The sequence below is a fragment of the Ambystoma mexicanum genome, chromosome 4p, assembly GCF_040938575.1.
Source record: "Ambystoma mexicanum isolate Mex_15411 chromosome 4p, UKY_AmexF1_1, whole genome shotgun sequence".
In the NCBI taxonomy this organism is placed as follows: Eukaryota; Metazoa; Chordata; class Amphibia; order Caudata; family Ambystomatidae; genus Ambystoma; species Ambystoma mexicanum.
The window spans coordinates 1,159,122,032-1,159,139,580 of NC_090927.1; the positions used below are offsets into that span (position 1 = coordinate 1,159,122,032).

At 43.4% G+C, this 17,549-nt stretch overlaps 1 protein-coding gene across 1 annotated transcript in view; it reads left to right on the plus strand.

Annotated features, from left to right (window-relative positions):
- Positions 1 to 17,549, plus strand: part of CCDC170 (coiled-coil domain containing 170) — a 466,382-nt gene that overhangs the window by 308,809 nt on the left and 140,024 nt on the right. The window contains exon 8 of the mRNA XM_069606775.1: positions 7,835 to 8,152. Coding sequence (XP_069462876.1) covers positions 7,835 to 8,152 — 318 coding nt within the window. The remainder of the gene's footprint in view (positions 1 to 7,834; positions 8,153 to 17,549) is intronic.

A 17,549-nucleotide genomic window follows, 5' to 3' on the forward strand; every position in this document is an offset into this window, starting at 1 on the left:
ATATTCTCCACTCTAAAGTGCAAAATAGACAGCACCCTCTTCTAGCTACACACAAATTCCCGCAGCTCTTATCACAAGATTGCATCCACACGTGCATCTCCCCGACATCGTCTTGTATTTTGTTTCTAGAATAAATCACCTTGCTGAAAAAAGTCGAAGCGTTCAAGTTGCAAGAATTGTATTACTAACAGTAATATTAATTTCGAAAGTAGTGAGCAAGTGGTGTTGTCCGGTGTCTGGCATATGGCTGAGCTGCTGGTCCTTTAACTATTTGGAGGAGGAGCTGCCTTCTGGACCATGTGACCTGAGCAGAAGACACCACATAAATACATCTCTCCCCGTGAAAGTGGTGAGCAAGTGGTGTTGTCCGGTGTTTGCCGGGGGTTGCGCGGGGTGCCTAGAGGAGCTGCACTATGATGAAGAAGACAGACGGCGACCCACTTCAATCAAAGGGGGAGCTACAGGGGACGAGAACCAGACTGCAGGTGAGGCAGCGGATTAACTCTGTCCCTGTGCAAACTCGCCTGAAAACTGTGAACTTGCTCTTGAGACAATCACACCTGACTTTTAGTGCCTGTGACCCCCCTCCCTATTTAATGATGTCGCTGATTGAGAGCGGAAATGTAATGAATAGCATGGGCAGCGAACGGCAGAGGGTTAATGCTGCGTCCCCGCCTGAGCTTACTATGGCTTGTGCGGAGGAGAGAGTCGGAGATTGCGGCGACTCGGGTGCATCTGTCTCTGAGGCCAAAGGGGGAGACGACAAACTTGCCGTGCCCCGCCTCTTCGCGGGGGCTGTGCCTGGGGCGGGAGTCTGCTTCTGCCACGGCTGAAGCTTCAAAGGCGGTGGATGAGCCCCCGGCGGCTGTTTGCCCGAGTTGTGATCAGGCAACCCTGACGGAAATAACGAGGAACGAGGATGCAGCTTGTGTTAGGGAAGAGGTGTCTGCTGGGGAGGGGATTGATATGATAGAAGGTGATACCTCCGCCTCCCCACAGCAGGCTGCCCCTTCTCACTGTGTGTGAAGTGTGGCCGATAAGGAGTCTATTTTGGCTTGATTGACCGACTCCAGTGACATGGAGGCGAGCAGTCTGGCTGAGTCGGAGGGGACAAAACATGATAATAAAAAGCCTGCAGCTACTGATGTGGTGGGAGAATTATTGGGAGAAAGTCCTCAGAAAACGGATCAACCAATAACAATGAATGATGAGGTTTTTTGCCAGCTCAATTTCAAGGCACTATGTCCCAGAGCGATACAGGGGCATGCCCTGCCCCTGGAGATAGGGGTAAAGTGGCGAGTGCTACGTACAAACCTACCTCTAATATCAATGGGAAACTGATTTTAAACAATCATTGAACCCCCGACTCAAGCAGACATTATTGATGGAAAGCGAGATGGGGAGAAAGATGTCGGCTATAGATTCCGCTATTGATTGGAGAAATACAAAGTACAAGGACCACTTGGCCCAGCTAATTAAAATCCAAGCTAAGTCAATAAAGGAAATAGCCCCCCATGAAGTAAAGCACTTGGTAGGGGTCACAAGTGATGAACAAAGAAGGGGCTGTTCTCTGTCAGTGTGAAGAGACGAAGTGGAGATAATTGAGAATGTGCAGGGCACTTCTGAGTCAAGATCAAGACCGGATACCTCAAGTTCACTCCAATCGAATTTCACCCTAGCCATGTATGATCAAGATGCAACGTACTGGGAGGATGACCATAAGCACGCTCGAGAAAGTGAAACTCTGGGAGGCGAACCCCCACCACTAAATGGGCTAAGGAGGCGAACGAGGAATCAATAAGATCGGACCCCGGTGCTGACACTTTAAAATACCCACTGCAGAAACTGAGGAACTCTACTAACTCTTGAGTTGGCAGAAAAGCTAATACAGGATATTTTGTCCATGACTGGTAAAATTGTCAGGGAGAAAAACAACAGTCTGACACTTAAAGAGAAGATAGCGGCTTTGGCCAACACAACTTCATTGCGAAGGGCGCAGGACAAAGAGCAAGAGGGCAGGTGCCCAGAGATTATATTAGCAAATTTAACCCTAGACCAGAATCGCACCTTTCTGGATCGAGTAGAAAGCACGGAGCCCCCGTGTGCGGCTGGGGTAAGCTCTACACCACACCATAAGAAGGAGGAGGTGGAAAAGGAGAGAAGAGGGCGAGAAGAGGGAAAGAAAGAAAGAAGGGATGACCTTACGCATATCCAAAATACAGTGATGGCAGCATTATCAATTGCAGTTGCCCCTTTCTTAAAACTTTACGAGAACATTAACTCATCCCTGCAGCACCTCTATTCAGCCGCAGAGAGTAATACATCTCAGATTCAAGGTTTAGAACCCTTGCTGAATAAACTGGAGCAATGGCTAGATTTAGAAGCGGAAACTTCTAAGGTATGGCAAAATCGCTATGCGATCTAGCCAGAAAAGAATCAAAAGATAAATCAATATTGATGGATGCTATTATAGAAGATTGTAAATGGATGAGATCAGTATATAAAAAGGAAACTACACCTACCAGACCGGAAAAGAGGAATGGTCCTACGAACATCATACTGAATAAAGCGATCATAAATGCTAATGGGGCATCCAACATTAATGAAAAGCTTGCAGTGGTGGGAAGTAAGGAGGGAAGAAAAAAGGAAAAACCCAAACACTTAATGGATAAAGTCCCTGACCCAATCCAAATGGAGGAGACGACTAAGCAAAAGTTAAGAGCCGGAAGGTAGAATAACCCCAAGCAGAAAAGCTCCAAAGATCTGGGAAAATCTAATTTCTCAATATTTCAGGGTACTACTGGGCCTTCAGATTTAACAAAAGCGACGATTGAGAAGACCTCTCTCCTGAAACAGACAGGAGGAAAAGAGGGGGGGGGTCTAAAAACATGAAGCAACTACCTAAAAGAAAACTAAATGGATCTAGGTCCTTCTTAAGAAATATAAGTACGCCTCCAAGATTAGAGCTCAGGCAATGTGCAAAGAAGGCTAGATGTGAAATGATAATTGTGGATGACTCACCAAAAATACAGACACTCGATGATTCCTGTTTTTCAACGGAAACCATACTCTCTTCCAATTCACAGGATGAAGAATCGGAGGCAGGATTAAGTGATTTGGTCGAATGTATTGGAAAAAAAACAGGAAAATGATGAATGGGATGATCTAAGTTCTTCACAATGGGAACAAATAGAAAAACAGGTGCAGAACCTCTCACCTGAATCAAACCATGAGGTGATCCCCCAGAATAAGAAAAAGGAATTGGACACTAAGAATGATAGTGAGAGGATCTGGCTTAATGAGAGTTGACAAGCCATATTAGGGAAGGAAGAAAGAGCCAAAAATATTGAGCACTATAAAACTTTCAAAGAAAGGCGAGAAGATTCCTTAAAGAAGGCTGAAAAGGAAAGGCATGGATCTGTTAAATGGCTCGATCCTCTGAATTCATTGGAAGGAATAAAAAAGGTCCATTTGAATAACGTTGAAACAAAAAGGAAAGCCCAAGAAGTTACGATGAAAGAAAATACATGGGTAAAAAAGAAGTCAGATGTAAAGTTAAGGTGTAAAGACAAGGAAGAAGAAAAAAATATCAGAGAGAGGAATGGGCTTACAAGGTTCAATTGGAGAGAACAGGAAAAGGATTGAAGTGGTCAATCCTAAATAGAGAGAAAGTAGTGAAGCTACTGAGGGAGGTCTCCGCTACAAGATTGATATCCTCGGACGACATAACAATAGTTGAATTCACTAAAGAAGATGGGATGGATCAGGTCATACTCCATCTGAAATCGCTGGTGGTGAAAGAGAAATTAATGGAGGCGGCGGAGAAATTCGCCTTACTGGGATACGAAATGGGCGAGGCCAAGGAACGAGCACCTAACTCCCAAATGTTGAAAGTTGGAGTAAAAGAGACCCGCTGAAAAAGGGGATTGACTCTCTGAAATTGGGAAGTATGGTGAATAAAACCTTTGAGAAATAAGAGGTATCAACCAAGATCCGATCTAAAGGATAAAGTGAATGACCGGTTGGCTCCTCGCTCTAAACAAAGTGAAAGAATAAAAAGAATGAGAAATAAAGATGGGGACAAAGTCGCCCTTCTACCAATTGAGGATATGGGGGAGTCCTTAACATTTACAATTGATAACTCCAGAAAACAATTGAAAGTGCTAAAACCCACACAGCAAAGGGAAGAGAAGAAACCTGACTGGTCATGGATGGCAGGAGTGCTTGCTGAAAATAGGAAACACTAGAATGAACGGAAGGATAACAGTGGGATCCTCAAATGTGCCTCATGGAACACACAAGGATTTAAACACCTGTACACAAATGAGAACAACTTCCTCTGGGAATACGAAGTATTTTGCCTTCAAGAAACATGGTTAAGGCATAAACCAATATGTGAAGGCTATGAAGTATACATAAATTCAGCAAGAAAAGGATTAAAGGGAAGGCCCTACGTGGGCTTGGCAACCCTGATTAAGACAAACAGTGGTCGGAAGGTTATAGAACACAGGATCCCTAATCCATTCGTACATATCATAACAATTGCTAGACAGCTGGAAGAACAGATTTTAAAAATACTAATAATCAACACTTATTGGAGTCTTAATAAATGTCCAACAGAGAAATATATCAAAGATATAATGGATGTTGTGGATAGATGGATGCTAGAAGACAAGAAAGGATTAGTATTGATATGTGGAGATTTGAATATTAAACTACTAAACAAAGAAGGTACTCCTAAATCCGAATCACAACTGGAAGGTAGAGCCTTAAAATGGTCAAACGAAATGGAAATCGGAGATATGATGATGTTCAATGGCCTGAACAAGGGTGACCTACAAGGAGCAGACACGTGGGTAAGGGGTAGTAGCCGGGCGTGTCAGAATTATTGCTTTGTTTCCAGGTATACCTTACAATCAATAAGGTCATTTGAAATTAAGAAGCAAACAGCGAGCAACCATAACCTGTTAAAGGATTGAAATGAAGTGGCTGGGAGCTAATAATGTAGGTCTAAGGATGGACCAGGTGGAAGTAAGAAGGGGGAGAAATAAATTAAGAATAAGGGAGAAAGAGGCACAGGATAAGACTGCAAGATATGAAAAAGAAATCTTTAACAAATCTGATGCTGTGGAATACAAATGGCTCCTAAAAGAGTTCAAAATTAAAAATGATTCAAGTGGGAAAATATCAGTGACAAGGAAGCATGCCTATAATGAGGAATTAGTGCACAGAAGGAAAACACATAGAGTTAACTTAAGAGCTCTAAGAAGATCAGACTGCCCAGATAGGCTGGAGAAGATAAGAAAATGTAAACAAAATTATAAGAATTGGTTGAGGGCGAACAACGCTAAAGGAACCCAATTTGACGCCGAAAAAATCTTGGCAGCAATTTGTGCATATAACTCTAGGTATCTATGGGACATCATTAATGGCGGAGAAGACTTCCAAGCAGCAGTGGGAGTGGCCCAAGTATCAGAAGAACTGTGGATAGAACATTACACAAATCTCTAAGTGTAAACTTGTGATAAAGCCAGACCGTCATAGTAACCAAATTAAAAGCTTGGGATATTGAGTTTCACTGCAATGAAATTATAGAAAGACTAAGCAAGTTAAGCTCCTCAATGGTTGCAGGACCTGACGGAATATCAAACCACATGCTGAAGTTAAATAAGGAAGGATGGGGAAATTTGATCACCTTATCGTTCTCACAGGTTGTAAAAACTCAGTCTGTACCAGCGTTCTGGAAAGATGCTTCAATAGTGCCGATTTACAAGAAAGGAGATTGCGGTGATCTGCGGAACTACAGGCCAATAGCCCTATTAGACTCAATTGGTAAACTATTTGCGTCGATACTATTGAGGGACTTAAAATCCGGGGCAATGAAAGCAGGAATCCTTGACCCCTAGCAAACGGGATTTATAAGTGGAGTGGGAGCATCTTCAAATCTATTCATTCTGAACCTGCTAAAGCAGCGTGTATTTGGATCAAAATCTACCCTCTACTTAGGATTCATTGACTCAGAGCACGCTTTCGACGGAATAAGACGCGATCGATTGTGCCTCAAACTGAAGCGATGGAACTGCCCGGAGGATTTAGTAACAGTTATTCGAGCCTTATACAGAAACAATGATACAGGTGAGATTGACTAGAGAAGGAGATCTAACAAGGAAAGTCAAGACCTATGCCGGAATAAAACAAGGCTGTGCGTTAGCTCCTTTTCTATTTGCGTTGTATATGGCAGATATGAAGGAATCACAAAGGGACATAGAGACTTTCCCCCCAAAGTTGGAAGAAGGTTTGATCCCATGGATCCTTTACATGGACGACATAGTCTTTATCGACCATACGGCGATAGGTCTACAGCGGCGACTCACTGCCTTTAAGAGATACTTGGAGGAAAATTAAATTAAGTGATCACAGATTTTCAAGGCAGAGTCAACTTCTGAGAATTAAATAAAGACCCACCTTGACAGCCCCGCTGGATTTACTTCAAACAGAAAATTGGCATTTTTCACGAAGTTCCTATGGGAGTAAACGTCTGTTCCCTGCTGGTATTTTCTATGCAGCCGACTTTCCCGCTCAGCTGAGACGTGTGTCCTCCTCATCAATCTCTAAAGCCATCCTTCATTGCCATGATGCTGACAGTTTCAGGGGGGCGATGCAGCTAGCAGGAGGGCAGATTGGATTTTATTTACACCATCGTACATCTTGTTTCTTTATTTAGAGCCACACTGAAGTGAGAGGCTCGACGCAATAGCCAGTGCAGAGGCTCTTGAGGTAACTGTGTAGGTGTTGCAAACTTATCCATCCTGTTTTCAGAAACCATGTACAAACTAGAAATCTTCAGCAAATAAGGCTGCCTCACACAAGTTCAAAGAAAAACATATGATTAGGGGACTGTGTAACCCTAAGACTGTTGACTTTACTGATCTGGAGACTAAGTTACTGTTACCCGGAGTAGGGGTAGTCTACCCCCAACATTTGAAATGTGCACGGATGAACGCACGTTCAACTGTATCTGGCTGATTAGATTGCTTCTAATCAATTGGGTGTCCAGTTCATTACAGAGACATGGCTCTCTTTGAATGGTGGCCGGATTCGTATATATTAAGTAGTGATAACGTCTCTCTAAAATGACTAAATAGAGTCCATAAAAAAGTGGAATGGTCCCATGCATTTAAAAATAAATCTGAACTGCCACCCCCAGGCTGTCACGAGCCAACCAAAATGCTTATACTAAACTTGCACTTGAGGTAATAAGCTGTGGTTGGAATACTATTGTTTTACCGACCGCTGAAGGGAATAGTCTGGTGGAGAGGGTGCTTCTGCTGGTCCCTGTGGCACAGGTCAAACCTCTGAGTTGCAGCCAAGGGGGCGCAGAGGCGGGTCTCGATACTGTTAAGGTTGTGGTTGTGTGCACTGGTTTGTTATATCTGTAGGGGCTACGTCCAGTGCCTGTTCGTTGTATGTGAAGTTTACTTATGTTGGGTGTGTGCTTGTGTGTAGTTTGGCAAGCCCATTGTCACGTATATAATACTTGGGAGGTGTGTTGGAGGGGAGCAGGAGCAGGGTGGTTAGTACATTGAGTACTGAGTTCTTCCAAGTGGCTAATCTTCACAATTCTATCTAAATGTGACGCATGGCTCATCTTCACAAATCTATCTAGGTGTGAAGTATGGCTAACCTTCACATTTAAATTAATTCAATTTTAGTCTGAAAAAAACTACACACATTTCATCTAGCTACCCTTGCTCTGTACTGTTTTGTATTAAATATGCTACATTTTGTTCTTACTTTTGTGAGTAATCAATAGCTTCATTTGATCACTTTTCAGGAGTTGGACTTTGCCAAAGAAGCTAAACAGCAGCTTGAGAGGGACGTTAGAACACTGAGGGAGAGGCTAGCTGCTAGCCAGCGAGCCTGGGAGGCATGCAAACAAGAGCTGTCCCATGTGAAGATGAGCTCCAGTGAGCTGGGTGGGAGCCTGAAGAGCATTCAAGGAGAAGCCAAGGCTGCCCAAGGCCTACTCAATGCATTTAAAGAGCGAATGGCAGCCCTTCTGAGCAGCAGTTCTATCACAGTCAAGCCCAGCGAGGAAGCCATTATGGAACGAATCCGCGATGTCTGCAACAAGGGCGAGAGCAAGAAAATCGTAAGTGGGAAATGATCTCTTCAGAACACCTGCTAGCTCAGTAACGATACTTTTATCTTCTTTTCTTTCTCTTGCTTAATGAACACTGCTGATTCTTCACTTCAGGGTTTCAGGCCTATGGTCAAGATTAGGGCCTAATTATTTCAGGAACAATGCGATAATACACGTTTTTGTGGGTTTGTAAATCATTTGTGAATTGTTACTCTGATGTGCTTTCAACAATGATGCTGAAGGCATACTATTTACATTTAACACAAGTAACAAACAGCCTCATTATGAGTATGATGATGCAGTAAAAAAGGGAGGTCATTCCTTGCATCGCACCGCAGAATTCGGAGTTCTGACCCTGAAGTGGAGGATTTACCTCCAGCAAGTTGCTAGAGGTAAATTCTCCACCTTAAGGCCCAAAAACGGCAGAATTACTGTGATGGAATTATTGCTGGTGGTAATTGCCAAGAAGTCCTTTTAGAGTTGTATGAAGTGCTAAAATGGGGATTAACACTGCTGTGTAACCACCCATAATCCGATGATGATTCCACAGGACTGAGAGGCGGTAACTGTAATCTATTTTGGCATTAATTCAACAGATTTAGTATTACGTTAGCACAAAACTCATAATAAGGCTAATGCAGACCTCCGACATTGAGTTATAACAACTGAGAATGGTCAAGGCCCCCCAATTTTGATATTCAACATCTACATGTTGGTTATCGATGAAATACATGAACTGGTCTTGGCTAGGCAGAGTGTAGCACCAAAAAGGGATTCATTGTAGTAGCAGGGGATGTCAACATGCAGTTAGAACCGCAGCTGGAGTTCGAGGGCTCATGGGAGGACCAATATGAGGCCTGATAGATGCCATCTATATGGGTCTCTCGTCCAGGTAAATCCCATAAGCTAGCCCTCAGTGCCACTAGAATCCTGTATGAGCTGGAGTTAAGAACCTGTAACGGTTTTTTAGCGACCAAAGACATATAAAGGCACTGGAGGCGTGACGACAATTGATTATACCTTCATTCTAGTGGAGGTTTGCGAGAAAATTGTCAATTTTTGGGTTTTGAATAACTGTCAGTGACCACCAGCCTCTAACAGCCTAATTCAAGTTCGATGCTCTGTCCATCTTGGATCAGGAAGATGGCATATCAAAGCAGGATGTGAAAGTAGTGGGACACGGTCGTAGGGGTAATAAATGGGTGAAATTAGAACAGAGTGTTTTTAGACCTAATCTTTCAGGTTATCCTCCCCTATATTGAGAAGATATGGTTACCTGGTTCTCATGGAATTGTGGTTATTGAGGACTTTGGGAGAGTGGTCACTGAAATAACTCCTTTTGTAACATACCCTACTTATAGAGTTAAAAATAAATCATTGACAAAGATTGAATGCTATGATGAAGATTGTGCCACCGCAAAGCAGGAACTGGTGGGAGCATTGGCAAAGGAGCCTATTGTTGATAAAACTTTCTATGCCTGAAAAGGGCTGAGTATAAGAAATTAACCAAGGCAAAAAAAGAGAATTTCCTTAAGTCTAGGTGGGAAAACCTTGCTGTTGCCATGGAATGTCAGGATTATACCAGCTTTTGGAAATTGGTATCAGGCGAGGAAGGGTTGCCAGTCAATTCGTCGAAAAAAATTGGTCGACCAGACAAATGGTCGAATCAAATTGGTCGAAAACCATTTCGTCGAATTTTTTTTTTTTTCTATTTTAACCCTTTTTTTTTTTGGGGGGGGGTCCCCCCCCCATCCCCCTTTTTTTCTCTAAAAACCCATTTTTTAACAAAACGAAAACCCAAAAAATAAATATATAAATAAAAAAAAAATTTCGACGAAATGGTTTTCGACCAAATTGCGTCGACCAAATTGCAGTCGACCAGTTTTTTTTCGACGAGTTGACTGGACACCGCGAGGAAGTAAGGGGAATACGCATATCCAGTGCATAACTGCAGGGGTATGGCAGGAACACTTTTCCGCTCTATATGGGGGGTGGGGGGTTTGAACAACCAAGGGACGACAGTGCTTCCAGCCAGTGAGGAGGCCCTCATTTAGCATTGAGGAAGTGGCACTTGCTATTATCTCGCAAAGGGCAGGTAAAGCTGCAGGTTCTGATAAGATGCCAATGGATATATAAAAGGAAGAGCCCACTATCTGGGCACCAATTTTATGGAAACTCTTTAATGCCTGTGTAAATGCAAACTATGCCCCAGAATCATGGCGTTTTGGAACAAATAGTCCCAATTTATAAAAAGGGATGGAAGGTAGCAGCCAGCAAATTATAGACCAATATCTCTGCTCGACAGGCAAAGGTTTTGCAAGGGTGGTCTTGAGACATGGGTAAGGGAGAATCAAATCATTAGTACCCTACATTAGTACCCTACATTAGTACCCTACAGGCCGGCTTTCAAAGGGGCAAGGGAATGGTAGATGAATATTTCTGTCTCTTCATCATCCAAAAATGAGACTGTACACCACCTTTGTGGATCTAAGGACGGACTTCGATTCTGTGCCAAGGGATAGTCTTTGGCAAGTGTTGGCGAAAAGGATAATGCCACAGGGGCTAATCACAGTTATTGAATATTTATATAGGAAAAACAAGGCAGTAATTAGATTAAAGGTTGGGGGTGGGACCACCACCCAATTAGATGTCACAAAAGGTGTAAGACAGGGGTGTGTCCTGGCCCCACTTCTGTTTTGCATATACATAGAGGAGGTTGTAGAACCATTATTATTAGAAGGCATGTATTCCCCGAAATTGGGTCAGAGGATCCACCCAGGCCTTTTCTTCACAGATGATGCAGTAATTTTACAAATTGTACATTTTATTACACCAGCTAAGTCTAGAAGGGGGCATGAGCCTCCCATAGGTAGGCTATGTGAGGAAGGCTCTGCTAGACATGAATGAATCAGATGTTTGGTTACACCCAGAACAAATAAAGAAAGCAAAAGCCAATAGCATTAAAAGAAGATTATGTGATTAATTCTCCCAGGAAAGTATGGTGGCAGCACGTGGAAACCTCAAGTTAGCACCTAATTATGGGAGAGTAAAGTCTGATTTTGGCTATGAAAAATATTTGGATTTGATAAACCCTCCCTTTCCACGTGCATTGTATATTGGCTTTAGATTGGCCACGTTGAAGGTTGCGAAATGTACGGTTTCCTGGGGGTCAGGGAATTTGAGTCTCTGCCCCCTTTGCCGAACTTCTGAAGAGACAGTTGCCCATTTTCTGTTTCTCTGCCCTAAAACTCAGGGATTGAGAGTTTTGTACGTTAGGTCTTTGCTGAGAACTTCAGGTTCATGCACTGTTGTTGATGCATTGGACTTTTGTAAGACATGTGAGACACCTGAAGGTGTCTCACCCATTAGTGCCCGGGGATCTGTCATTCAGGTGGCCATGATACAGCCATCGCTTTTGGATTCAGTTTCTGGGGGTGAACCAGTGCGGGAGGATCACCTGGGTGAGGGGTGTTCAGGGAGTGGGAGTGGGGCACTGCATGGCGAGACACAGTATACTCTTCCCTGTAACACCATTACCCCATCCTACCAGGTAGGATATTTAGAAAGTCACCCCCCTCCCTTCACAACATAAACACTTTCTCGCGGACAGCTCTCTATGAGAGAAAACTGACTAACACCCGAGCTGTATACCTGACATGCAGAGTCAGGCAGTTATTGACCATCACACACACCTGACTTCCATTACACTTCCCCACACAGATAAAATGCGGAGCACGAGAGCACAATCTGAGCAAGGCAAAGCACACGAGGAAGCAGCAGTTCCAAGATGGCAGTTTAACACAAGGAGAAAAGTGCCCTTGACCTTTTCCGTGAAGAACCGTTACTTTCATGAACCCTTGAGAATAGAAAGTGTTTGGCCAGGAAACCAGACCGAGGAATCCTGCATTGTGTCTCGGAGGCACCCGGGACCCGTCCACGTCGATAATCAAGGCGTGGAGAATCGATTGCTGCTGTGATACTGTCCTTGGCTCCTACAACAAAGCAGCGCGAGTGAACTCAAATCAGCCGGTGAGTTGGGGAGACTGATACCAGACCGGTCTGTGTTAAAGCCAAGGTTTCAAACGTCAACATTGTATGGTGAGCGCTGAAGTGAACAGTGTATGAAACACATGTAATAACCAACGCGAGTAAAAATTGAAAAACAGATGAGTGTTTGAACTTTGAAACCAAGATACGATACCCATGGCAGTGGTCCAGCACCACGTGCATGCTCATTCGCAGGTCTCTGTAAGGTTTCCAACTTAGAGTTGAGAAAGGTGAAAGATTGGTAAAGAACTGTACATCGTAGTGGTCCTGTGACGGATCAACCAAAATCCTGTGCACAATCGAAAGTCTTCGATGTTGATACTACCCAGCAAGTTGATGACAAAATAGAGAAAGTTGCTCTGAGCCCGAATGAGGGAGATCAATTAAAAGCTTTTGGGATAAAGCAAGTGCGGTTAAAGTGAATTAACCCTGCGGAGGGAGGCGGAGGGAGACTGAACATTGTGTTGAATCGGATCTGAGCCCGGCTGAGGGGGATCTGGGGTGAATGGTGAATCACCCAAGAAATTGGATATGTGGAAATCCGACAAGCATTCTATTAAAGGGGATCTGAGACCATGCTGAGGGGGATTCCGAGGTGGATAGTGAATCACCTGAGAAATTGAGTATGTGTGAAAACCTAAGAGGAAGGGATGTTTTGTGGAATCAGGCCCTCTGAATGAAGAGACTTTGAAAGCCAAAGAGACCTAGGCACAGAAGGCCTTGAGGCTATTGTTGTAACTGCACCCTCATGCTAGAGAAGCCAGAGACTGTGCTAAGCTTGAGTGTACCGCCTTATCCTGTGCTGAAAACGTCCTGACATATCATTTCTTGAACACTTCTTTCTTTTACGTACCATTGTTTCCCACACTATTTGTATTTAGAGGTAAGGATTGGCAATAGGTTTTAGTATAGGCCCTTTTATTTTGATAAGATACCACTAGGACTGCATCATTTTTATTTAATGGTCGTAGCTTGCTCCCATCTGTAGAATTAGGATTAAATAGGCGTTTTTTCAAACCCTAATTGAAGTTCAATAAACACCCTTGAATTGTGGTCACTTGTGTCGGTCTTACTGTTGATACCATGCCTTTCTTACAAAGAGCTGATGATTGTGATAAAATGCATTGAGTGGCTAAATATATACATCAAGCATGGGTTATGAGATCAAAAGTATAGTATGGAACTTATTGGGGACTGCGAGTGTAGTACCTCTCCCCCAAATCTCTTTGATGTTGGTTTGTTTCGGGTTGTACACTTGGGGGCTGCAAGTTTATTTTCTCTCCCTCAAAAATCTTAATGACTGATTGTTACTATTGGACTTTGGTTTTTAGATACCGTTATAACCTGCAATTTAAAATGTCGGCAAGCCACTGCGTTTTATAATTTTTTTCTTTTATGGTTTTGAGCCGAATAAAGATTGATTGAGTCTAATATTTACATATAGTTTGAGATGCTGCTTTGTATATCTGCTTTTCTTAAATTTTTTCTCTTTTTATTATTTTTGCACAAAATAGACACAGGTGAAAGTGGTTGCCTGCCAGCATCAGTTCTGGCACGTGTTGCACCCCAACAGGCTTTTTTAAGGCAAGCAAGAATTACATTGTTCAATGATAGATAAGCATGTTATGTTATGTTAAACCATTTGTAACGCGCACATGGTACCCGTAGGCTGATGGGCGCAAACTCACAGATACAGAACAAAAACCAATCACAGAAGAGAAAGCAAATGAACCTAAGATTTTAAGCGAAAAGCAATGTCTTCAACAATTTCTTGAAATATTCAGTTGATGCCATTGTTCGAAGGGTTGGTGACAAGGCATTCCATGCAATGGGAGCCGCTACTTGAAACATGCCCATTCTTGCTTTGTTAGAGTTACTCCGAGGAACTCTAAGAATATTGGTGTGATCGGATCTTTATGTCCTCGCATTGTCTTTTAGAACAATTACCTCCTTCAGATACAAAGGCATTTGACCCATAATGCATTTGTGTGTGATAGAAAGAAGCCTAAACAGGACTCTTGCTGCAATCGGCAGCCAGTGAAGGCTCCTACGAGCCTCGGAGACAGGGCCCCTTTTACCTAAACCCTTCACTACTCTTACCGCCCCATTCTGAATCACTTGGAGACGTTGAATTTCTACTTTCGGAATACCTACTAGGAGACTGCAGCCATTATCCAATTTTGAGCCAATAATGGCTCTAGCCAGAGTTTCTGCATTTTTCAACGAGATCAACGGTCGGAGATGGTGAAAGAGTTTGATAAACTAGGATGAAGATGAAACAAGATTGTTCACTTGGGCCTTCATGTTCATGGGTTTATCCAGATAAACGCCCAAGGTCTTAAACTTGGGTAGAACCTGGATAACGCAATTATCCACTGTGAAGCACTTAAAGTTGGCATCCAATGTTTCTAATTTACCGGGGGAGCTTACCAGCATAAGCTCCGTTTTAGCGCTATTCAGTGCAAGCCCATTGGATACCATCCAATCCTGAATTTTCAGGTATATATTGTTGAGAAGGGCTTCATCTTCTTGATATGATCCCGAGATAGGTATGGCGCATTGTATGTCATCTGCGTAATTCGCAAATATGATCCCCTCTTCTTCCAGCATATGGAAAAAGGGGATCATAAAGATGTTATAAAAACATGGTGACACACAAGCTCCTTGGGGAACTCCATACAGTAGGAGCATAGGGTCAGCTTCTGCTGATTCACTAGCCACTCTGATCTTTCTGCCCTCCAAAAAAGATGAGATCCATTGAATGGCCACCTCAGAAAATGAAGCGTTTACTCTTAACATGGTGGACAAAATGGAATGGTCCACCAGGTCAAAAGCAGCGGAAAGATCTAAAATCATCAAAAGGGAGCTCTTGCCCTTATCCATCTCTTGAGTAAGATGAGACTTAAGGGCAAGAAGGGCCGTCTCGGTGCCATGGTTAGCCCGGAAACCAGATTGGTATTTATGCAGGATTTCATTTTGTTCCAGGAATACAGAGATTAGATTGTAGGCAACACAATCTAAAATCTTCAGAAGGAACACGGCATTCTTGATAAGTCTGTAATTGGAGGATGTTAAAGGTCACAGATTCGGCTTTTTCAGGAGCGCAGTGTAATCCATGCCTTTTTTAGATTGTCAGGCACCAAATTAGTCTGAAAAGAGATATTCACAAATTTAGTGAGTGCCGGGATAAGCGTGGGTAGACATTCCTTAGTTATGATTGCAGAACAAGGGTCACCTTTGCAACTTGCGCTTTTAAGTTGACTGATGGTCTTTGCGAGTTCCTCCTCAGAAACAGGACTACAATTAAATATGGCTATATCTTTATCTTTTACCGCCACACCAGGAATTTTTTCTGTCTGACCTAATAGATTCAAAGCCAATTTTTTAGTCTCAATGGATTCTTTAATTTTTTCTAGTTTAAGGGTCATGGCTGATTGAATTTCAGTGCACCATTCTTTTGTTTTTATCAATCGGGGCTTGAGTAGGACCTGACGTATGAGCTTGTTCTTTCAACACTTTAAAAAGCTCCTTACAGTTAGATTTTGCATTTGTGATTCTCACATTAAGTGCCTCTTTTTTTGCTTTTATCACTAAATAGTCCCCATTAAGTTGAAACATGCATGGATGTACAAGGTTAATTATAGTTAACAAAAAATATTTCAATTGACATAATCACTTCATGTCTTGAAACAGCCCTTTGTGATGAAACACGTGTTGGCACCGAGACTGGCAAGTAAATAATTGTGCCAGTGTGTATTTTGGGCTAAATATTCAAAAGATGAAAAGATAAGCCAATCTACTAAGGGGTCATTTTATATGCTCTGGAGTGCCAAGGCAAGGCGTAAAAAGAAGGCATTGGCCATTTACACCTTACTTTTACAATGCAGGGGATTTTTCAGCCATTTGAAATAAGACCAGGAGCACGAAATAGAATTAACATTTGCACATTTGCACTATGCATTGCACCCCTTGGTACTTGTAGTTTCTACAACAACCGAAAGACTTTTGACTATGCACAGGATTTAACATAACCTGCTGCAGGACCACTTCGATTTTTAATTGCATCCACAATGCACTCTGACTGATACCTGTGACCTTTGCCCGTGCAGGTGACGATGGATACCCGCAGCAACCATGGGTAATGACACCTCTGTGCAATCCACTTATGCTGCAGGAGGTGGCCTACAATAAAGCACATGTCAGGACCACACTGTGCATAGAGCGGGCCTTTGGCCTGCTGTAGGGTCGTTTTTGGTGTCTACACAGGACTGGAGGAGCCTTGATGTACAGGCCTCAGAAGGTTGTTCAATATTTCTTGCTTGTGTCATGCTGTGCAACATCTGCCCTAGCCAAAATGTCCCCCTGCCCATGATGAGGACATTCATCCCCCAGAAGACAGCGACTCACTACCTGCAGGTGCAGTGCTTCCACGCAGTGAGCAGGAGGAGGGAAGGGATGGTCGTCTGGTGCGGTGCAAACAGTGCAGGCGGGCCGGAGAGCTATGTCATGTCCTTCACGAGACTTCCCAAATACAAGGATGTCATCACTGTAGTTGAGTATTCCTTTCACTGGTCTGATGACCTGTCTGATGGCTTCATGGCCGATGAAATGCCGAAATGTAGTCGTTTGTATCGGAAAAGTCTGTCATGTGTGGCGAAGGTGGTAATCCCTCTGGAGTCAGGATGAAGTACCATTTGATGATAGCCTTGGTTGAGATCGAGTTTTGAAAACAGGACGGCTTTATTGAGCTGAACTATCATGTCTTCTATCCTTGGTCCGGGATGCCGTTCTCTCTGGATTGTGGTGTTGGCCATCCTCATGTCTACACACAACCTTAAGCAGCCCCCTTCCTTTGGTACAATAACGAGTGGTGAGACCCACGGCATCGGGCCTGTTGCTGGCTCAATTATGTCATCTTTTAGGAGCTGGTTGAGTTAGTTGGATACGACCGTCTGGAGATGAAACCCAACCTTGCGCGGATGTTGAGGGATAGGACGGACTGACAGGTCAATATGCAGTTTGACAGGATGACCTTTCATTTTTCCTAATGCTTTGTATAGGAGCGGGAATTCCTCCACAATGTTGTCCTTCATGATGACGGGACTTGGTGATGAGTGGTGTTCCAACTTTGCAAATGCATTCTCGTGGTTCTGGTATGGGGGCCGTCGAGCATATGGTGTCACCCTCCTGCACATGAATGTCAATCAGACCCAGGCACGAGGCGGTCACATAGCTCAATAAGCATCTACCCTTCGTTGGGCTCCGGATCACGTGTATGATTGTCGCACCTGACTCCAATGGATGAGCCGTCGGTTGAAGGATCCTATGCTGTGTAGTGGGACGTGAGCGCCCCATTGAA